General features: G+C 46.4%; 1 protein-coding gene across 1 annotated transcript in view; it reads left to right on the top strand.

The window, feature by feature from the left end:
• The window catches only part of LOC114046898 (angiopoietin-4-like), a 69,853-nt gene extending 49,552 nt beyond the window's left edge, over window positions 1-20,301 (top strand). The window contains exons 5-9 of the mRNA XM_027867513.1: window positions 6,018-6,133; window positions 6,778-6,879; window positions 10,407-10,573; window positions 16,264-16,394; window positions 17,781-20,301. Coding sequence (XP_027723314.1) covers window positions 6,018-6,133; window positions 6,778-6,879; window positions 10,407-10,573; window positions 16,264-16,394; window positions 17,781-17,941 — 677 coding nt within the window. The 3' untranslated portion in view covers window positions 17,942-20,301. The remainder of the gene's footprint in view (window positions 1-6,017; window positions 6,134-6,777; window positions 6,880-10,406; window positions 10,574-16,263; window positions 16,395-17,780) is intronic.
• Window positions 20,302-23,893: the final 3,592 nt, after the last annotated feature.

The raw sequence follows: 23,893 nt of genomic DNA, 5'->3' as shown, positions 1-23,893 counted from the left end.
GTAAAATGAGCTGGAGAAGAAAAGGGCAAGCCACTTCAGTCTCTTTGCCAAGAAAACCCAAAATGGGGTCACAAAGAGTCAGACACAACTGAAACAACAAAAAGTATCCTCTGGGAAACTAAAAAGCAGAGAAACACTGATGTTGGAATTTGGGCAGGGTGGTGCAAAGTCTCCAATTGCTATTGAGAATCAGGACACCTGTGTTCTATTGCTGGCTTTATAAGCAATAACTTGCCTTGTGACCTTGGACAAGTCACTTTCCCTCTGGGGCTTTAGTTTTTCCATACGTCAAATAAAGGAATTGGACCAGATCTCTAAAGTCCCTTCCAGCTCTGACGTTCCTTGTTCTCTGAGACATATGGGGCATAGGGGACCCTGCTAGCACAGTCCCTACCATCCCAGCATTTCCTATGGCCAGCTTTGGTGCATAGAGGCCTACAACCAGAGGAGCCAGAAAGGGAAGAATTGAATTTTGTCCTGGTAGTTAGGAGAGCAGGGTGGAAGGGGTCTTCCAGCAGGGCTGGCCAAACCACCAGGCACGATTCCATGAGGGAATTCTGTGAAGTGCTGGACCTGGAGCTCTTTAAATTGGTCCCAGGTGTGTCTCTTCTACCCAGGGCACCATGCCCAGGAGCCTACCCAGGGCACCATGCCCAGGCCTCTCATCTCTCCCAGCCTAAACTCCAGCTGCAGGCATTCTGAATGACAGGCCTCCACGAGGCAAGGAAACCTGACCTGATGTTAGGGGGAAGGATGCAAAAGCCTTTAGAAGAAGTGGGATTTCTTACCTCTTCAGAACTCCTCATCCAAGAAACTCCCACAACACCTCCCCTCCCCACTGGACCATGAATGTCTCTCTTCTGTTCCTACTGTTCCTAGCTCTGCGCAACAGAACCTAGGGATCCCTGGTTCCCAGCAGGTCAGGCTGACCCACAGGGAAACAGAGGATGTGCCCATTCTCTGAAGAAGGCCTCTACTTTCAGTCAATGCATTAAACGATTAAACATTATGTACAGACCTCAGGTTATTAAGTGTGGTGGGTGGAAAGAAAAGAAAGACCCAATCTCCTTCCTGCTCAGAGGTTCGTTTCTGTGTGTGATTTTGAGCAAGTCATTCCTTCTCAGAGCCTCAATTTCCTCTTCGGTAAAATGGAACTCATAGCCCCTGCCCTGCATTCCTCACAGGCACAAGGATATTGTGAGGATTAAATGAGACAACTAATGGGTAAAGAGCTAAAGAAATGTGAGCTATGATTCTTCCTATCTCCCCTTTCCACCCCACCCTAAGTACCAGCTGCCAACATAATTGTCTTAATGCACAGTTCCCTCTTTGCTCAAACCCTGCATGCCTCTACCCCCAGGACCCATCTTGCATTTCAAGACTCACTTTAGTTGCCATCTCCTCCAGGAAGCCTTCCCTGATCCCCTGGCTGAAAGGGATCTCTTCCTCACCCACTTTTCCTGGGGCACTTTGTCTAGATTTCACCTTTGGTCCCATCACTCTCTAGTACATTTATCGATGCATGGGTGTGTGCTCCCACCCTTCCCTCCAAGAAGGTGGGTCATTTTTATCTTTATGACCCCAGTCCCAATATAGAATGAGTGCTTTGTGAATGTTCATTGAACTGAATGGGAAGCAATGTGGCCCAGTGGAAGGGCCTCAGGATTAGGAGTCAGAAGTTCTGAGTTCAAATCTGATCTACCCACCACTTGTCCTGCTCACTTCCCTCCTTGGGGCTTCCTCAGTTACGTCATCTGTGAAATCAGAGGGTTGGACCAGATAACATCTAGCATCTCTTCTAGCAGCACTGTGAGAGAGGGCTGGGCCTGGAGTCAGGAAGACTCTTCTTCCTGAATTCAAATCTGGCCTTAGGCATTTACTAGCTGTGTGACCCTGGGCAAGTCACTTAACCTTGTTTGCCTCAGTTTCCTCATCTGTAAAATGAGCTGGAGATACAAATGGCAAACCACTCCAGTACCTTTGCCAAGGAAACACAAATGTGGTCGCAAGCGGACAAGACTGAAATGACGGAACCGCAGCAAGAGTTCCTTCTGGCTCCGAGTCTATGTTCCTAATGGGAGGAAATACATGAAAGAGAGATAGGAGAGGCAGTCCCAAAAGTCTAAGTGCACTTTTAAACTCTTAAAGCTTAAAACTGCACCAAGACTCTGGGGACATCCTCTATTTGCAACAAACAGTATAAGAAGTATTGATTAAAGCGGGCAAGCTGTGTGCCTAGCCCTTTGTTGGCTTAGATGATCTCTATGGGGCCCATCAGTTATGACAGTCTAGGACGGGCTATGTTCTGTTGGGTCAGCTTAGGGATGACCTATCCCTGCCCCATTTTACAGAGGAAGAAAATGAGGTCCTGAGTGGTCACGTGACTTGTCTATAGTCCCACAGGTATCAGGCATCAGAGATCTTAGGACACCCCAGATTCACATCTGTGATCCTGTCACGTTTCCTCTGTGGGTCCTCAGCGGCTTTGTCAGAAAACCAGGAACAGGGGCAGTAGATGGCGCAGTGGATAGAGCACTGGCCCTGGAGTCAGGAGGACCTGAGTTCAAATCCAGCTTCAGACACATAATACTCACTAGCTGTGTGACTCTGGGCAAGTCACTTAACCCCAATTGCCTCACCAAAAAGAAAAAAAACAAAACAGGGACAATGATAGTGTATCTGCTCTGAGTTCCCTACCACTCTCAGACCCTTTCCCCCAGCCCCCTCCTCCTGGGGAGCACTCAGAAGCTAGAAGCCCCAGCTCCTCAGCTTGTTGGCCAGACTGCAGTTCATCGCCCGTCTGCCCTGAGATCCCCCCAAGCCTTGGAGGAGCCAGCGTTTGGGAAGCCTCACAGCCAAAGCCACCTCTGAGAGTACAATAAACAAATAGTTGGGGGGTAGAAGTTGTTAACATTCCCTGCTTGTTTGTTTTTAAATGCTGTGTCATTTACCCAGTGGGGGTCCCCGGGAGCCAGATCCACTGTGGTGTTTCTCAGTCATCGCATGGAAAATAGTTCAGCACGATCTGGGGTCCTCCGGGACGGAGAGAGACATCATGGGCCCGTCTCTGCTCTTCCAGCCCACCCCACCCCATCCTGAGAAATGTACACACTGGGGTCCATGGAGCAAGGGCCACCAGTGATGGGCAAGAGGAGAAGGAAGGAAGGAGCAAGAATTTATTAAGCACCTACTGTGTGTCGGGCACTGTGCTAGGAGCTTCACAATTATTATCTCATTTGATCCTCACAGCAGCCCTGGGAGGTTGGTGGTATTATTATCCCTATTTCACATCTGAGGAAACTGAGGCAAACAAAGATTAAGTAACAAAAAAGTTACATGAGCTGGGCTACAGAAGATAGGGAGGCAGAAAGGTACACTGGGAAAATAATAGCTTTGGAATCAGAGGACCTGGGTTCAAATCCCATCTTGGATATTTACTACCTGTAACATCATCATCATCATCATTCTACCTGTGTAGTATACTACCTGTACAAGTCACTTAACCTCCATGGGCCTCAGTTTCCTCATCTGTAAAATGAGAGGGATGGACCATCTGGTCTCTGAGGTCTCTTCCAGGTCCAGATCAATGAACCTGTAATCCTGGGACAGAAGAGCATTCAATCCTAAAAGGAATGAGATGTTAACAGCTGATTGCAGGCACAAGGTAGGCAAATAAGAGGATAGCTGAGGGCAGGGGACCAGAATCTTCGAGAAGACCCTGCCTCTCTAATCCTAAGTAAATAGTGCTTCTAGAAACAGATTCAGGTAATGTTAAGACTGACTCTACAGGATGGCATAGAACCTTAGACCACAGAACATCTGAGGTGGAAAGGACTTGGGTCTGGAACTAGCCGTTCTGGTGTCTAGATGAAGGACCAGAAACCACGGCCCAGGGAAATCAGGGATGATGGGGGCTGGGAGGGGAGGGGAGGATGATAATAATAGCTAGCATTTACATAGCAATTTAAGGTTTGCCCAGGGTTTTATGTATGTTCTCTAGACCTTCTGGTAGCTCCCACCTCGTACCTAGCCATTGCCCCTTGTAAGTGAGACTGGGACCATGGTATGGGCCCATGGGGACTGGAGCTCACCTAGGCTATGGCCTCAGAGGACAAGAGGGAAAGAGCAGGGGAAAGGACTGGTATCATCTGCTATTTTTCTTCTCTTCACTAATTGTTCTTATTAATTGGGTATTAAACTCAGTTGTTTCTACCTATTGAAGTGCTTTCTAAATTTCATTGCCCTAGGAAAAAGCTCCTTTGTCCTCACTCTAGTTATACCTCAGCATAAAACAGAAAAATGATAGATCTTTTTTTAAATTTTATTTATTTTTAGTTTTCAACATTCACTTCCACAAGATTTTGAGTTCCAAATTTTCTCCCCATCTCTCCCCTCCCTCCACCCTAAGACAGTGTGCATTCTGATTACCCCTTCCCCTAATCTGTTCTCCCTTCTATCACCCCCCTCCTTCTCTTATCCCCTTCCCCTTCTATTTTCCTATAGGGCAGGATAGATGTCTATACCCCATTGCCTATATATCTTATTTCCCAGTTACATGTAAATACAACTTTTAACATTAGTTTTTAAAATTTTGAGCTCCAAATTCTCTCCTTCCTCCCTCCCCATCCATCCTCATTGAGAAGGTACGCAATTTGATATAGATTAGACATGTAGTCACGCAAAACACTTCCATAATATTCATGTTATGAAAAACTAACTATATTTCCCTCCATCCTATCCCACCACTTGTTTATTCTATTCTCTTTTTCACCCTGTCCCTCCTCAAAAGTGTTTGCTTCTGATTACTCCCTCCCCCAATCTGCCCTCTCTTGTATCACCCCCCTTATCCCCTTTCCCTCTACTTTCCTGTAGGGTAAAATAGATTTCCATACCCAATTGAGTGTGCATGTTATTCTCTCCTTAAGCCAAATCCATTGAAAGTAAGGTTCACTCATTCCCTCTCACCTTCCCCCTCTTCCCTTTCACTGTTAAAGCTTTTTCTTGCCTCTTTTACATGAGATAACTTATCCCATTCTACCTCTCCAAAATGGGAGATCTTTAAGGGATTTCAGAACATAGAACATTACAGCTGGAAGGGACTTTAGAACATAGAATATTGGAGCTGGAAAGAACCTTAGAGACCATGGAGTCCAAGCCTTCAGTTTACAGAGGTATGAACTGAAGCCCAGGGAAGGACAGAGACTGACCCAAGTTCACACAGCAAGTTAGTGGTAGGGCCACAATTTCTGCTCCTACATGTGGGCTCTTTCACTACACCAATGAGATATGATGCAGAGAGAAAAAAACCAGACACAAGATTTGGAATCAGAGGGCCTTGGTTCATATACTGGCTCAACTCTTTACTACCTGTGTAAACTTGGACAAGCTACTTCTCTCTGAACCCCATTATTTTCCTCTGAAAAGTGTGTGTGTTGGGCGGTGGCGGTGGGGGTGGGGGTGGACTAGATGATCGATGAGGTCCCTTCCAGCCCTTAATCTATGATCCTAGGACCCGTCCTTCAGAGGTGCCATTTGGATCCTAGAGAGCTAAAGCAGAGGAAACAACACGGTGGGAGAGGACCTGGGTACAACCCTCTCCTGTGGGAGCCTATGGGTGTGTATCCATAGGACAGAATGGGAGGTTGGAAATAGCTGGAGCTTGTGGAGACTATCTGGAATCTTGAGATCTCCCAAGCCAGGGAGGGGGACAGAGCATCAGCCTAGGATCCTGGTTCTAACCCTGACTCACTACTAACTTGCTGTGAACTGGGACAATTCATCTTCCCTTTTCTAAAGCCTCAGTTCTCCTATCTATAAAAATGGGGGTGCTAATCCTCACCCTGTCACCCTCACCTAACTGTTGGGAGGCTCAAAGGAGATGCATTTGTAAACCGTGAAGGATGGCGCAGGTATAAGAGGGGGCCCTCCCCCCCAGGGTGACCATCCCAGGCTGACCTGATCCTTTGTTCTTTCCCCAGTTTTCACCACCTTCCCTTTTTTGCCTTTGTACACTCCAGCTCCGTTACAGAAGGATGAGCAATCCTTCCAGGACTGTTGGGAAATCCGCCTCTCCGGGGTCAACATCAGTGGTGTCTACACTATCCACGTGGCCAACTGGACGGAGCCCAAGAAGGTTGGGGGGCAGGGGGAACCTCCTTGGCTTTCTACCCAGGGCCATCAAGCAAGGATATCATTCATCAAACTCCAAGAGCCCTAATCCAACCCCTACATTTTATAGACTAAGAAACTGAGGTCCCAATCACACAGTTAGATGGTGGTGAAGCTGAGACTAGAACTCAGATTTCCTGACTCCTGAACAAAGGCTCTGCTTCTAACATCACACTGCCTTACAGTCCCCCTGCTCTCACTGTTCTGAATACCTACAGATCTTGGAGCCTACAGCTCCCAGAGATAGCCAGGAAATCCCTTCTCTGCTAGGTCCTTGGGGATCTCCTTGGCAGGAGCTACCACAGAGGAGCAGGAATATTAATGGGAAAATTGGGGCAGTTGGAATACACATTGTTACATTAAGGAGAGAAGTGTGGGTGGGAGTTGGGGCAGCAATGGGGAGCCTCTTTCTAACTTCTTGTCTTGAATCCTGACCCCAGCAGTTCCAAGGATAGAGAGGGCTTGTAGGAGGGCTTGACCAGGTCTGCCTGCGGGGACTGAATTTCCTGTGGTGAGAGAGGACACATAGAAGAGACAGTCATCCCTTTATCCTTTCTTTCATTCACCTATTCATTCAAATGTGACCCCAGAAAGTTTCTTTCCCACCAGGTATACTGTGACATGGAGACCAGTGGTGGGGGGTGGACCCTCATTCAGCGCCGAGTGAATGGCAGTGTAAACTTCCAAAGAAACTGGAAAGATTACAAACAGGTAATGTCTACCTAGACCCCCAGGCTTGTTGGCTTCAAGGAGCAGGGAGCTCCCTGAGGGCTAGGAAGCAGTCTGTCTGTCTGTCTGTCATCTGTCTATCGTCTGTCTCTCTGTGTCTGTCTGCCTGTCTGTCAGTCTGTCTGTGTCTGTCTGTTATCTGTCATCTATCTGCCTGTCTGTCTGTCTTTCGGTCTGCTTCCCTCTCTCTCCAGACCATGGCTTCTCTTTTCTGTATTAGCATCACTCTTCAACAACTTCAGGGACCTCATAGGGTTTCCTTCCAAAGGGACCAGAGGGCAGCCTTGGTACATTGCCTAGCCTTCCAGAGACTACTGCCCATCAGGTCCCTAATGAGTAAGAACAAAAAGGCCCTTTCTGTGTATGGATTAGTGGAAAGAGAGAGGAAGTGTAACATAAAACACTGGTATCAAACTCAAATAGAAAAGGGACCACTAAACCATAGATAAAGATTTTTCCTATCACACATTGACTTAGAAAACCACATATTGACATTATCTATGGCCTATTGCATTTTTCATTTATTTCATTAAATTATTTCCCAATTACATTTTCATCTGGTACAGGCCACAGGATGGCAATGTGCATTGGTGAAGGGAGTTTCCTCCCAGGGAGTTCTATACACCAATGAAAACCCAGGCCCAGACCAAAAAATAAAGGGGGATGGGAGAGAGTAGAAATAGAAATTATCTTGAAATCAGGAGTCCTGGGCTCTTATCCTGGCTCCAACATGCATTAACTATGTGACCCTGAGCAAGTCACTTTCTTTCTCTGAATCTGTCTCCTCCTTTGAATAAATGAACACGCATTTATGGAGCAACTCCTGTAGGCAAGTTCTACATTAGGCACTCAGATACAAAAACAAAAATGAAATAATGCCTGACCTTGAGCTTAGATTCTATTGGGAGAGACAACATATATGTATATAAGTATGGACAAAATGAATGCATAGTAATTTTGTTGGGGGGTGGGGAGCTAGGTGGTGCAGTGGATAGAGTTCTGGGTCTAAAGTCAAGAAGAATTCATCTTCCTGAGTTCAAATCTGACATTAGACACTTACCAGCTATATGACCCTGGGCAAGTCACTGAACCCTGTTTCCCTCAGTTTTCTCATCTGTAAAATGAGCTGGAGAAGGAAATGGCAAACAACTCCATTATCTTTGCCAAGAAAACCCCCAGTGGGGTCATGAAGAGCCAGACACAACTGAAACAACTGAATAACCACAATTTTGTCAGGAAAGGCACTCCAAATCAAGCTGAAGGGATCAGGAAAAGCTTCATGGAGAAGGGAACACTTGAGCAGGGATTAGGGATTCTCCAAGGTGGAGGAGAGGAGGGAGGGCATTATGGGGGCATGACCCCTGAGCAAAGGCATGGAGATGACAGATGAAATGCTTTGTGTGAAGAACATGTAGGACAGCTTGGCTGGACTGAAGAATGTAGGAGTGGGAGACTGGAAAGGGAGATTGGAGCCAAGTTGGGAAGGGCTCTAAATGCCAAACATGGGAGTTTGAATTTGATCCTAGAGCTAATAGGGAGCTATTGTGATTTTCAGAGCAGGGGAATGACGTAGTCAGATGTGGACTTTAGGGACGCCATGCTGGCAGCATGTAGAGAATAGACCAGAGAGGGGACAACTTAAGTCAAGGAGACCAGTTCAGTGGTTATTGCAGTTGTCCAAGTGAGAGGTGATGGGGCCTGAATGAGGGTGGAGCCATGTGAGCAGAGAGATGCTGGATGAGAGAAATGCCCACAAAACATTCCAGTCCCCGAGCTCTGGGGAGAGACTAAGTGCTGCAAATATAATCTGGAAGTCATCTGCAGAGAGATGATAATTAAACCCGTGAGAATTGAGGAGGTTACCAAGACAGAGTGTAAAGACAGGAGAAGAGGGAAGGAAGGCAAGAAATAAGCATTTAGTAAGTGCCAACTATGTGCTAAGCAGTTTGCGAATTTCTCATTTGATCCTCACTACAACCCTGGGAGTTAGGTACTATTAATTTTCCCATTTTACAGATGAGGAAACTGAGGCAGACAGAGGTTAAATGACTTGCCTAGGGTCAGATAGCTAATAAGTGTCTGAGGGTGGATTTGAATTCAGGTCTTCCTGATTCCAGGCCTAGGGTTCTAGCTACTATGTCACCCAACTGCCTATTTGATCCCGCTCAATGATGTCAAATGCTGCAGAGGTCAAGAAAGATAAAAATCAACCAAAAAAACACCAAAACCATTGCATCTGGCCATTCAAAGATAGATTTGGAAAGAACAGTTTCAGATGAGTCATGAGGTCAGAAGACAGATTGCAATAATTGAGAAGTGAGTGAAAAGAGAGAAAATGCAGATGGTGTAGATAGCTTTTTTCCAGGAGTTTGGCTGTGAAAGAGAACAGAGATGTAGTGATAGATTGAGGGAGTATGTAGGATCACTGAGGGGTTTTGAAGGAAGATAAAGAGACAGGCAAACACACAGAAAGAGACAGAGAGAGATAGAGACAGAGACATAGAAAGAGACACAGAGAGAGACAGAGAGAGACAAAGAGAAATGGAAGGAGTGAACTGGCATTTATTAAGCATTATTCAGCAAACAAGATAATACCTGGCCTTGGGGAGCTTATATTCTAATGGGAGAATACATTTTAAAAACAAATAACTAGAAAGCTATGGACCCAGGCAATGATATGGGCGCCTGGCTCCCCTATCAGAATTTGAGGAGGGAGAGGGGGCAGAAGGAGAGAGAGCCAGAAATTGAGTCCTACTATCCAGGTGGGTGAAAATAGTCAGAAAACAAGGCTAAAATGAAGCTGGGAGACCACAAGAAGTGGTATGAATGGAAGAGCCCTGAGAGATTCTCTAAAATGGGCCTGGGGCCTCTCCTAAGCCTGCTGCAAAGAATGCATTTTGTCAACCTTAAAGAACTAAAGCAGGCTTCCTAATGTGGGATCTGTGAATTTGCTTTAAAATTGTTTTCAATGACTATATTTCACCATAACTGATTTCCTTTGTCATGCTATGTATTTTATTTTTAGCATTTAAAAGCATGGTTCTGTAAAGGGGTCCACAGGCTTTACTAGTCTGCCAGAGGGGTCTATGACACCCAAAAACGTTAAGAATCTCTAAGCTGGAGGAATGTGAGTTAATATTATTATTATTATTATTATCCCCCAGTGAGAGAGGAGGCTGATGGGGGGAGCCAGAGGCTGATGCTGACCGGCCCTCAGAGGGTCACTACATGGTGTGAGAGCCTTTCCTGAGAGCAGGCCCAGTGAGAGGGGGAAGCAAGCAGAAGCATGGTGGAGGGTGGAGGGTGGGAGTGGTCCTGAAAGAGAAGTCAAAGGAGACAACAAGAATGGGGAAAATAGCCGAGAAGGACGTGGCCGAATGCTGATTGGACAGATTTGCCTTGTGCTGGCTCAGACTCCAACTGCACCTCTCTGGCTCTGTGCCCCAGCCCTGCCCTGTCCAGAGCTCACCTCACCCCATCCGTTCCCCTTTGCCTTCTTCCCCTCACAGGGCTTCGGCGATGCTGCTGGGGAGTACTGGCTGGGCAATGAGGCGCTGCACCAGCTCACCAGCCAGGCATCCTATGCCCTGAGGGTGGAGCTGCTGGACTGGGAAGGGAACCAGGCTTACGCCCAGTATGAGCGAATCCAGCTGGGGAGTGAGCAACAGTTCTACAGGTGGGAAGCCAAGGGGGAATTAGGGCTTGGGAAGGGGTTGCTGATCTCTCTGGGAGTTCCCTACAGTCCCAGGTCACTAGGCTCTAGATGGTTGGGCTGGCCAGGTCAGAGATGATGGATAGGGGGTCAGGCCTTGGGTGGAACCAACCACGGCCATATGTCCCCCATTCAGATTCACATCACTAGGAACCCAAGAGAGTGGGGACCTGTCCTCCTGAGGCAGCAGTTCAAAGGCTCTCTGCCCAGTGGGGTCATGCAGAGGAGAAGGCGTGTTAGCACCCAGCTCCCTCCTGTCCACAAGAGAGGGGGCAGGAAAGGGATGACTAACAACAACAGAGCTTAAAAAGACATGGGAACTCATTAAGTCCAGCCTCCTCATTTGACAGAGAAAACTGAGGTCCAGAGAAGGGATGTAACAAAGTGGTCCAGGGTCACACTCTGAGTTTAGTTGCAGAGTCAGGATTAGCACCCAGGTCTCTAGAACCTTTCAGCCAAGCAGGGATGCTGGTTCTAAGTTTTGGCAAATAGAAGCCTAACAAAATCAAGCAGAAAGGCTGGATTTGAAGGGGAAGGAAAACTATCCCCAAAACACATCTTTTCTTGATCAATTCAGCAAACTTTTACTATTTATTAAGCACTTATCTTGCAGATTTGACCAAGGAAAACAGAAGTCAAGAGATCTGCTCAGGGTCACATAGCTAGTAAGTGTAGGAGGTAGGATTTGAACCAAGGTCTTTTTGACTCTAGGTCCATCATTCTATCCACTCTACCATGTTGTCGCTCTACACCTTAGGCCCTTACAGCCGTCAGGAGAAAAGTTTTTTAAGCCTCACATGACTAGGAATGGGAATTATTGTTATAGTTTATCACTTAGCAAGCATTTATTAAATACCTACTATGTATCAGGCATAGTACTGGGTGCTGAGGATACAAAGACAAAATCCAAATAGTCCCTGCCTCCAAAGAACATCCTTGACCATCTCCCACTACCCACTCTCCTCCATTACTTGTCCCCAGCTGAAAATCATATCTTGTTCTCAGATTTTCCTAGAGAATTTGTCTGGATCTAATAATGAGGGTGCCAACATGTACCTATATAGATAAATACAAAATACACACAAGGTAACTTGGGGTGGGGGGGTGTTGCTGGGAAGGAAGGTACCAACAACCAGGAGAAATAGGAAAAGCCCTCTGAAGAAGGTGACATGAGCTGAATCTTGAAGGAAACCAGGAATTTCAAGACACAAACTAGGCCTTGTAGGCCTGGGGGATGGTACAAAGATATGGAGATGGGAAATGAAGAGGAACATGTAAAGAACAGCAAGAAGGCCAATATGACTAGACTGTAGAGATGGGGGGCAGGAATAGTGTGTCATGAGGCTGCAAAGGTAGGATAGGGTCAGGAGGTAAATCATTTTCAATCCTAACCAGAGGAATTTATATTTGATCCCAGGTAATAGGGAGCTACAGTTTGTTGAGTAGCATGGTCAGTCTTGTGATTTAAGGAAATTGCTTTGTCAACTTTGTGGAGGATGGGTTGGAGGAAGGAGAGACTCGAGTCTGGAAAACCAATTAAAAGATTATTGCAAATGACCCAGGCAAGAGGTGATGACGGCCTTGTGGGTGGAGAGAAGAGGAAAAATGGGAGAGATGTTGTGGAAGTAAAAATAAGATTTGGAAAATTATTGTTTACATGGGGTAGGTAAGTGAGAATGAGGATGACACCAAACCTGGGTGACTGGAAAGATGGTGGTTCCCTTGACAGTAATAAGAAAATTCAAAAGAGGAATGGGTGGGGTTGGGGGGAGAAGATAATGAATTTGGTTTTGGAGGCGTTGAGTTTGACTGTCCCATCCAGTTTGGACATCCAGTTTGACATTTTCAGTGGGTTCAATATAAAGAGCTGGGCTCAGGGGCATTCTAAAACCAGTTCATCCCTGCTTATGAGAGCTGGTTGTTAAATTTTCAGTGTGAGCATTTATACACTATAAATCAAGGCTTGATTTATTGTTTTGTTGATTGTCTGGGCTTTGAAAAGTGATGGAAAAAATGTTAATATTGCAGATTAAACTTAAGTGTGTCCTGGGTACATTCAGAATTGGTTTCTAAACATTTATTAACACACCCCTGGTTGGGCTGGATATATAAATTGGGGAGCTATCTGCATAGAGATGATAATTAGTTCTTATTATAATGATAGGGTGGGTACCACTTGTGCACAAATAAAACAAAAGGTAGAATGCAATAGGGACAGAGGAAAAATCCAGACAAATGCTCTAGAAAAATCTGAGAACAAGCTAGAATTTTCAGTGGGGGCATGGAATGGGGTGGGGGTGGGGGGTAGTAGAAGATGGTCAGGGAATGCTTCATGGAGGAAATAGCTCCCAAAGGGCAGAGATGAGAAAGGAGGACCTCCACAGCAGGGGAGACAGCCTGTGAGAGAAGAGGCAGGGAAGAATGAGGTGTCAGGACACCCGGTACTTCAGGCCGACTGTAACCTAGGACATGAACGAGAGGAGGGCTGTTTGTTGATCATTCTTTTAAGCTCTTACTCTTTGCCAGGCACTATGTGAAATAAGGTTAGGACAGTAGGCTTAAACCAGATTGTGGAGGGCCTTCAATGACAGACAGAGGAATTTTGGTTTTATCCTATAGACAATAGAGAACTACAAAGTTTTGTGAGCAGGGGAGTGATACGATGGGGAGTGTCATGGTTAGACTTGTTTGCCTGTACAAGGTGCAAGGCCCAACAAAGCTTACGCTCCTGGTTCACCGTATAGTGGAGGAGGGAGGGGTTCTCCTTTTGTTTGGGAGACCCGGGAGCAACCTTGGGGTTGGGGAGGGGTGGGATGTGGAGAGAGAGAGAGGGAACAGCCTCAAAAACCTGAGCCTCCCTACCCTGCCAGGGGTGTGACCACCTGGCTGTGAACAAGTCATATCCCTTCCTTGTGCTTCTTCTTCCACTGTGATAATAGCCCAGCGCAGACACCAAAGTCCAGCCTCTGAGAGCTCAGAGGGTGGAAGGAGTGGGCTGAGATGGTCTGGGAGGGCTTCCCAGGGGAGCAGACACTTGAGTGGGGCTAGAAAAACAGATGGATTACAGAGAAGTAGAAAGAAACAAGGAGGGCCCTTCAGGCCAGGAGAACCATGTGAACCAAAGAAGAAGCCCACCCTATTCCCAGAATGTTGCAGCCTGGCGGCAGTGGGGGAGTCTGCATGGGAAAGTACAAATGACTGGTCCAAGGCACTACATTCCTAGGGACTATATCTTATCATCATAAGGCAAAGACTCTGACTGTGCAGTACGACTGACTTTATCTGTTTCTCAATAAGCATTAAGTGCTTACCATGTTTCAGGCCTGTCCTAAGAGCTGGGGATACACAAAGAGGCAAAAAGGTGGTCCCTGCCCTTAAGGAGCTCACTGATGGGGGAGACACTATGTAAATGATGACGTACATACTAGGTATCTCCAGGGTCAATGGAAAGTGCTTTCAGAAGAAAAGGCACCTGGGAAAGAGGAGTGGGAATGGGAGGGAAGCAGCCTGCCAAGCTCTACTGCAGAAGATGGGATTTGGTCTGGTGTGTCCAGATACGCTCACACATTGTAGGAAGCTGTCCAGTGAGTGGCTAAAGGTACAGAGAAGTCAGCTAGAGACAGTGAAGTCTTTGTGTTTGTTAGGCTTCCTATAATGGAAGGGGAATCAGGACAGATGGTTTGGGGGCATATGGTAGAAGTCATTGAACATCAGTTCACACTTAGTCCTACAGGCAATGGGGAACTATAGGTGGTTTGTAGCTGGGATTTAATTTCTCCCCTTGTACTCCCTTGTCACTCTAGATACCTCCCACTCCCCAGGCAAGAGGGAAGGCCAGAGGCTCTTAAGAGGGGCCAAGGACTCTTACGCCAGACTGCCTAGGCCTCAGTGGACCAGGGGGATGTTACAGTTTGACTGTTTCCCAACAAGGTAGAAGATGTGAGAAGCCTGGCTCCCTGAGAGTGCTTCTCTACCTCCTCCCACAGCTGAGAAAGGCCAGCTAGTTCTGGACTGGGGCAGATACATACACGTGTACTGAGTCAACCTGCTTAGGGGCAGTGCAAGAAACACACACCTGTTCACTATTACAGCCACACATATAGACAAACACTGAAGCCAGAGGGACACATACAAACATAGATGAAGGCAGTTATGCCTGCACATACATAGAGATACACAGAGAGACACAAATATGCAAAGTCCCATTGACACATGCAAACAGACACAGCCAAACACAGGCAGTCATAGACAAAACCCTCACACCTCTACTCCCACAAACCCACAAAAATACTCACAGGCACACACTTGTAAACACAAATATACATACCATAACATGCACAAATCCACATACATAAACACAGATACAAATATACATGCAGAAAAATATAAACACACACACTCCCAAATATAAACACACAGAGAGGCAAACATGAATGAAAAAAGAGGTGACTCATAGTATGTCATATATAGGTAGATACATATGTGTGTAGTATATATAGACATATACATACACGTACATAATACATGTGTGTATATACACACATGGCATATTCACAGAAAAGACTGATTGTCTAAAATCCAAACCTATTGTGAGCAAGCCTCCTGGAACGTCATTCGGTTTGTCTAAAAACTGAGAAGTGAAAGGGGCACCTCCTCCCGGGGCTGCTATGTGATGGGGGCTGTGGAATAGAGGAAGAACCCTAGACTTAGAATCAGGAGAGACCTGCTTCTGAGACCTACTAGCTTTGTGACCATGGGCAAATCACCTAATTCTTCTGAGCCTCAGTGTCCTCATCTGTAAAATGGGGATTAAGATACCTGTAGTGACTTGCAGTACCTTAGATGGTTGTGGGAAGGATCAAATAAGATGATGTACATACAGGATGTCTCAAAAGTTTTAGTGTGGTTTTAAGTGATTAAAGATTTAAACTACACTAAGACTTTTGGGACACCTTTTTTCTAAAAGACTAGGTAAATGCCAGTTGGGATGTGGAAGTAGGGATGGAGAGAGAGAATAAGATCCTAAGACTTGGATCCTTTCCTGAGAGAGCTCATCATACCAGCTGAAGAGATCATTAGCAATTTTGGGCAGATTCTTTCCCCTCAGGTCCCAGTGAGGATTGAAGACAGAGAGTGCTGGAAGGAGGCAGAGCTTGCTGGGAGCTGGTATGGTCAAGGAAGGCTTGCTAGAGAAGACCATCTGGGCCTTGAAGAGTTACAGAATGTGGACAGGCTGATCGGGACGGGGCTTTCTGGAAGGCGGGGAGACAAAGGACAAAGTACACATAGTGAAGCAAGAAGTTCCAAGGTTTCAATAGCTATGTGCTACCAGACACCCGCCCTCCAGAGTGCAAGTCTCATAGTAACCCAGGGTCTCCCTGGAAATGCCCTCCTCCAGCAGCAGCCATCCAGCCCATCTCCTTAGAGACAGGCTCTTTGTGCCTCTCAAGACTGTCCCTTAATAAACTCGACCGCATCTGAATGGATGAGAACTTACTGGAGGGCCTCCCCACCCTTCCCCCTCCTAGGAATAACAATGCTTCCACAGGCTGAGTCCATTCTCATTCCTTATTCTTTCTGTTCCTCTTTCCTTCCATTCCCCTCTCTCCCCTTCCCTTCTGACCTGTCCCTTATGGGGACGCTGGGATCTCCAGGTTGACGCTGAAGGAGTACAGTGGCACAGCTGGTCACCAGAGTGGCTTGGTCCTCCAGGGCACCAACTTTAGCACCCGAGATTCTGACAATGACAACTGTCTTTGCAAGTGTGCCCAGATGCTGTCTGGAGGTGAGGACCAGGGCAGAGAGGGGAGAGATGGAGAGGGAGGGAAAGGGGAAAAATGAAATGGGGGAACCAAACCTAATGCTCCTCTTCTCCTAAACCTCTGTCCAACATCACCAATCATTCAACAAACATTTATGCACCTACCTACTCCTTAAAGAGCTGGCTGTTCAGCAAAGAATGTACTTAGCTAACCACAGCTCACATCTCTAAGCATTTTGCGTTTACATCTTGTGCTCAACCCAAATACTCAACAGCTTGCCATAGGGTAAGGTGAAGGTAAAAGCACAAACATAAATTTCTATACACATAATATTTCATAACTTCTCCGAATGACTGGCACTATAAACAGGTGGCTGGGCCTTGGTACAACATGTCCACATGGACAAGTCTGCAAAGAGCCTCCAGTTCTCCCCAGAGCAAAGCCATCACCATTCTAGGGCTTGGGAAGGTGCTACCCCATTGGCAACAGACTGGCTCCAAATAGAAGTCCCCTTCCTCTTGAGCTCCTTACAAAGTGGCAAAGGAAACACTGTCTTTCATGTACTCTTACAGTACAGATCACATTCCTTCAGTTTCCACATCTCTAAAATGAGAGAGTTAGACTTGATTATACCTAAGGTCTCTTCTAGCTTTACCATTCTATGCTCCGTGTGTGCTAAGGTCCTTCTTGACTTTTATTTTTAAGGTTCCTTCCAGCTCCAAAAGTCTGTGTTCCATCATTCTATGTCCTGAGGCCCCTTCCAGGTTGAACACTTTATGATTCTAAAATGTGGTTATGTTTGCACTGACTGCCTCATTTAGGGAATAAAAGTGCATACTTACGTCATATTCTGTTTCTCTTTCTTGTGCTGAATTCAGTGGAAAGGAAGGAGACAAGGAAACTAGGCCCAGGTTTCCACTCTCCTCTGTCACTCTCTTTGAGCTGTCAAAAACCATAGGTCACATTTCTATAGCACTTTACAGTTAAAAGCTCTCTTCCTCACAACAGCCTAGAGATAACCGATGCAAATATTATTTCCCCATTTTATCAATAGACAAACTGAAGTTCAACAGAGAAAAGTGATTTGCTGGGGGTCACGCCAATTTAAATAGTAGAACCAGAATTTGACCCTAGGTATGCTGACCCTCAATCTAGGGCACTTGCTAATGGCTTAGCCAAACAATTGATGACAACCAATTAAAACCAGACACTAGCTCTCTGGCAGCTCAGCTAACCAGTAATATTGGTATAAGAGAGAGGGCCTGGTCTGCTTTCTCTACATTTGTAGGTATCTCATAACTATCTGTAGGACCCAGGGTAGTGGGGAGTGGGGAGAAAATATTACAAAACTGCCCATTATACCCTGGGAGCCATCTTAGCCAGATCAGAACAGTGTTCTCTCTTTCCAGGATGGTGGTTTGATGCTTGTGGACTCTCCAACCTCAATGGCATCTATTACCCAGCCAGGCACAATGTCCGAAAACTCAATGGTATCCGGTGGCACTACTTCCAGGGCCCCAGCTACTCACTTCGGGCCACGCGCATGATGGTGAGGCCCACAAACTTCTAGAGCTATGACAGCCCAGGCGTGGAAGGCCATCGGTGGCGATCAGGGGGAGAGACACTCCCCCACCCTGAGGAGAACTACCTAAAGCTCAACACACCAGGAGGGTGACTGTCTGAGATGCTTGAAGGTCTGTCTGGAGGAGGAGGAGCGGGACCTCAACAGACTGGTGGATTCCACAAATTCATTTGTACTCCCCAAAACAAGACCAGCTTTGGGTAGCACCAAGATGCTGGCAGTCAGGGTTGGAGTAGCCTCACCAAGATGGCCAGACTGTCTCCTAGAGGCCACATTGGCATTGGCTCAGATTCTTGTGGTTCTCTCACCCTGGAAAGGTCTCACAGAGCAGTTTCTTCTGGGTTCCTTGGACACAAGCCCCACTTTGGGGAAGGGAGGCTTCCTTTCTCCTTATGTTGATCTCCACTTAATTCTACTTCTGTTTTGACCTCTCTCTCCCACCATCTCCCATCCTCTCCTGGCCTTAACCATCCTCTCCGAATCCAGCCCATTATCCTTTCCATCCTCATGAGATCTGGGCAGCCCCTCCTTGTCCTCAGTGCTGCCATCCAAGGGCCTCATTACATGGCCAGATGAACTGGCTCCATCTCTCTTCCCTGCCACCACCACCCACACACATTTTAATTAGATCCAGAGAATCATCTTCATTCAAAAAGACCAAACTTTCAAGTCCTTGGTTTCTGCTGGGCTCCCTGGCTAGAAATACCAGCAGTGTAGATTGCTCTGCTGAGTGTGAGGAAAACCAAGGGCAGGAGAAGGGATGCACTTTGGCTTTCTAACTATGAGGTGATTGGAAACCTCTACTTAGCATAGGCTTTTCAAGTGCTTCTCTCCATCTCAGAAGCAGACCTCACTGAGGAAGACCTTGGGTTGGCCTTAATGATGTGACTCCTTCTCAGAAACACTTATCAAGCCTATTTGGCCTTAAGGGAATCTGTATCCCCAGGAGTAGACGGGAGAGCCTGATATGGCCAGGAGGGTCAGGGTAGAGGGAGACTGGTGACCCTAGAGAGATGAACCTGGATGTAAACAGTCAAACCTGGAGAAAGAACCACGCAGAGAACCTGATAGGGGACGTAGGAGTGGCATGGGAAATTGTAACAGCTCGATCCCTGGCCTTGAGGATTCTTGCCATGTTCTGCCAATGGGCCCGGTGGTAAAGACAAGAGGACCACCTAGATACCCAGCCCATTTTTTCAAAGGATTAAAACCAGAGTCTGCTTCAGGACCCAATTACTCTGTTGGGCAACCACTAGTCATCTCAGGCCAGGCCAGCTTTCTCTTGGATCAGGCATCTACCCACCTTCTGGGCAACAAAAATGTGCAAGAGACACAATTGGTCCAGAGTACCACCCTCCGCCATGCAGTTGTCCTCTGTCTATGGCGATTCCCCTCTTCATTTTCCCAATACCTTGTGTTCTCCCCGCATCCCTCCTAAACCTATTTCCTGGAAAGGAGGTGGGATGTCACTAATCTCTCTCTGAAACTACCCAGCCCTGTGTTCCCTCTCCTAAGGGAACTTGTGTCCTTAATGTGGCCACTATTGGGGGAAGGGGATGGCAAAGGGAAGGGAGGTAGGAATGAAGGGCTTTATTCCCAGTAGAGGGATATCCCAGCTTTAGCAAACAGATAGGGAAGGTCCAAAGGTGTAGGAAGCCTCCTATTCTGTGTCTAGGTAAGGCCAGCTCTGTGGTCCTGGCCTTCAAGTACTCACAATCTAGTTGGAGATAGCAACTCCATGAGCAAGCAGGGAAAAAAGAAGACACATATATCATAGGGCTCTGGAAAGGGCAGTGGTTCAAAGGATAATCCACAAAAAGGAAAGGATCTGAGGTCTCTTCGAGTTCCAAATACATGATCCTGTGATTTGGGTAATAGAATGTGAGACTCATGTTTTGTTAGAGCTAGTAAGCTACAGACAGGACAGTAGGTATTCTAAGAAGGAGAGATCAGTTGGGTTTGGAATAATCAGGGAAGGTTTCCAAGAGAGAGGACACAGAATAGATTGGAAGAGACTAGAATTGTGTGCAGAAGGACGAGTGGGATTTGAGTGGATAGAGAGAGGCAGGGGAGGGCAAAAAAAAAAAACCAGAAGTTGTCAAAGCTCTTTTGTCCTTGATTCAGAGAATGGCTTAACGCATTGGATGCCAGAGTCAGGATCCCAAAAGAAAACTGAGCCAAATCTCAGTTGCTCACAGCATGTGAGGCAGTATTTTGGGATCAAGGCCTGGGTGTGAATCTCAGCTTTACTCCTTACCAGCTGCTAGACCTTGGACAAAGGATAACCTCCCTGGGTCTAAGTTTCCTTATTGGTAAAGTAAAAAGGGTTGAACTAGATGAACTATCTCAGATCCCTTCCAGCTGGAAATATATAATCATAAAATTTAATGGGGATAAATGTAAAATCCTATACTTGGGTTCAAAAAATAAACTTCACAAGTACAAGATGGGAAAGGTATGGTAAAATAACTTCCATTCTGAAAAAGATCTGAGAGTGCTAGTGGATTAAAAGCAAGGGTGTGCTGGTAAATGTTTAACAATTGACTTTTCCAAAAAATGTTTGGCACTCACACTTTTAAGTTTAGTCTGCATTATTAACATTTTTCCAGCACTTTTTAAAATCTAGACAACAAAACAATAAATCTAGCCCTGATTTGTAGCATTTGCTGATTTCCAAGGTATATAGGCTCACACTAGAAATTTAACAGTTGGGCTCTTGGGAGCTGGTATGAGTTGGCTCTGGCACATCCCTGAAAAAAATACCAGTCAACAGTCTGATATGGTAGCCAAAGATCTAACATGATCTTAACCTCCATTAAGAGAAAAATAGTGTCTGAACCAGAGAGGAGTTAGATAATCCCACTACTATATTTTACCCTGATCCGAACCCATCTGAAACATCACACTAATTCTAGGTGTTACATTCTAGGAGAGACATTGATTGGTTGGAGAGCCTACAAGGGAGGGCCTGAAGGTGAAGGGCATTGGCATTGTACCATAGAAGGAATGAATGAAGAAACTGAAGATGTTTTACCCTGGAGAAGAGAATACTTAGGAGAGATGAGGAACAGATTAGATTTATTCTGCTAGGCCCTAGAGGCTAGAACTAGGATCAATGGATAGGAGTTGCAGAGAAGCTTGACATAAGGAAGAACTTTCAAACAATTCCAGCTTCCCAATGGGCTGCTTTGGTAAGTCATGGGCTTCCCCCCATCAGAGGTCTTCAGACAAAGGTTATCCAACTAACCACCTGCTAGATATTTTGTGGTGGAGATTCTCATTCAAGTATGGCTCGGGCTAGACGGCTGCTGAGGTCCCCTCTAGGCTTACTGTTCTTGGGATTCCACCACGCGTTCTTTCTGAGGTCCTTTAGCTCTGATTGGCTATATTCTATGGTCTTTCCCAGCTCAGACATTCTAGGAGTCAGATGACTGTCCTAGGCCTGAGAAAGTGATGGGTGGAGTAAAGGGAGGGGGGACAGGGTAGAGCTTCTTACCTTAAAAAACAAAAAACAAAAACAAAACAAAACAGAACCAAAAAAACCAGGGTTGGTCTCCATGGTGGCTAGTATTTGTGGGTCAGCTAGCTTTCAATCCCAGAGCAGAATAGTGATCTAGGCCTGCCTGGGGGTGGGGGAGTGGAGTGCAGTGGAGCAAAGAAGGAAAGCCCATAGTGTTCAAGGCAGAACCTCCTATTTGGGAGAGGGTTTTTTGGTGTCCATGGTGATAAATATTTGTGGGTTGGGTCCAGTACTTTCAATTTCCGGGGGAAAGAGTTCTGTTGTTGGGGCTGGGGAATTCAATAGAACTAGAACGGCCTTCCCCACCCTTCCCCTCAAAGGGCCTAAACCGTGGCTGCTGCTTGTGTAGTGGAAGGAGCCTCGGAATAGGAGGACCAAGATATGGGATCAAGCTGTAGCTCTGCCACTAACTGGTTGTAAGACCTAGACCAAGTCCCTTCCACTTCTGGACCCCTGTTGCCTTCTCTATTGAATGAGAAGGTTGGATTTCAGGCCTCTGGTGTGTTCCTAAGAGCTGCCTAGTGAGTAGAGGGTTGGCTCAAAGCCAGGAAGAAGTGAATTCAAATCTCTGTCTCACTGGAAGCAAAGTTACTTAACCTCTGTGTGTCGGGAATTTTCTAAGACCCAATTACAGAAAAAGTGCCGACCTGCATTAGCAAATAGAGCTTTCTCACCTACTGTTCCCTATAGCAAGAAAATCTCAGATCTACTCCAATTTTTTTTTTACATCATCACTTCCCAATGACCACATTTCCACCCACAAAAAAAAAAAACTATAATTAAGAAAAACAAACAACACTTTGGCCAAACTTGACACAAAAATGCCTCTTCCATTCCTCTAGTTAGTTCACAGCCTCTCTGCTAAGAGGAAAGAACTTGCTAGGTCTCCCCTTCAAAGAGGGTGAGGAGCTCTGGATAACGGAGCTGCGGCTCTTTATGCATTTAGTGGAGCTGCAGTGGAGGGCCGCAGACCATGCCCATGGGCTCCTCATTCCTTCCTCTGAATGGCAGAGAACAGCCAGGGCTCATCTGAGTTACTGAACATCCACAGCCAGGCAGGGGGATGGGGACAGAAGGAGGACCCCCTCCTCTCAGGGATCCATTCTGGGCACCAAGCCCCACCATTGCCCAATGGAACAGATGCCCCTGATCGTAAGTTCAATTGGAGTTTGTGCTGGCTGGGTAGAAAGTTCCTCAGGGCACAGCTCTGTCTCCCCACACCAGGCCCTTTGTACCAAAAGGATGATTTTTGAATGATGGAAGTTAAAGCTGTGTGAGGGGTCTGTGGGTGGAAATGTTGGACAGTAGGTGGCCTTGTCCAGGGTCCCTCATACGACATGGTACAAGCACCCAACTACTTGCATCAGCATATGCATCCATAGACTACTCAGGGCTGGATCAGGCCATAGAACATGGAACAGAGAGCATCTGTGCTACTGAAGTTTGGGAGAGAGCACACCAGTGGCACCTTAAAGTATGGAACAGAGAACATCAGAGTTAGAAGGGACCTTAGCACATAGAACACAAACTTTCAGAGCTAGAGGAGATATTGAAACATAAAATGTTAAAGCTGGAAGAGACTGACTAGTCCAACCACCCCATTTCATAGATGAGGAAAACTTCATGTAGGCCAAGCTGAGCTTAGACCTTGAAATCTACCCCTAGCAGGGAACCTGCTATCTGCTTTTGAGTCAGGGCCAGACCTCCCCTACTGGAGCCTTCTCTCCCTGGGCTCCAGCCTCCCTACAACCCCCCAACTTTGCACTTTCAGAGCAGCAAGGAGAGATGTGAGCCTGTTCCCTCATAACTTTCCTCCCTCCCCCCTTTCCTCCAAGGCAGGCCAAAGAAAAGCGCTTGTTTTATTTTTATATCGACAAATATTTATTTTTGTACTTCAGATTTTATAAGCAGGGCATGAGGGACAGTGGAGGGGGTCACAGCTGGGGAGGAGAACCATGATGGGGGTTTAGGGGCTGGAGCCCAGCCTGGGAGGAGAAGTTTGGCCTAACCCAACAGAAAAACTCCCTAGGGGAGAAACGAAAGCTTAGACCCCAGGCCGCCTCCCCTGCCCAGTTTGTGTTTAGGAAAAAGAAGCAGAAATCAAGGGGCCAATTTTTCCTTGGAAGATCACAAGGCCCCCTCCTGGTTTGTCTCTCAAAATCTAGAAGAGATCTTAAAGGTCCTTGAGCTCAGGGGTCCTTGACCTTTTTATGTCCTGGACCTTTGGAAATCTAGGGAAGCCTATGGATTCCATCTTAGAGTAATTTTTTTAAATGCATAAAATAAAATATATAGGATTACAAAGAAAACCAAAGGTTAGTGAAAATAAAGATGTAAATTCTTTTTTCCCATCCAATTTCACAGATGCCCTGAAATTTATCTACAAACTCCTGGTTAAGACCCTTGATCTACAGATCAGA

Source organism: Vombatus ursinus, unplaced genomic scaffold (genome assembly GCF_900497805.2).
Source record: "Vombatus ursinus unplaced genomic scaffold, bare-nosed wombat genome assembly UNPS02014786.1, whole genome shotgun sequence".
In the NCBI taxonomy this organism is placed as follows: Eukaryota; Metazoa; Chordata; class Mammalia; order Diprotodontia; family Vombatidae; genus Vombatus; species Vombatus ursinus.
The sequence above is the reverse complement of the archived record's forward strand: the minus strand, read 5'-3'. Positions and strand labels throughout refer to the sequence as shown.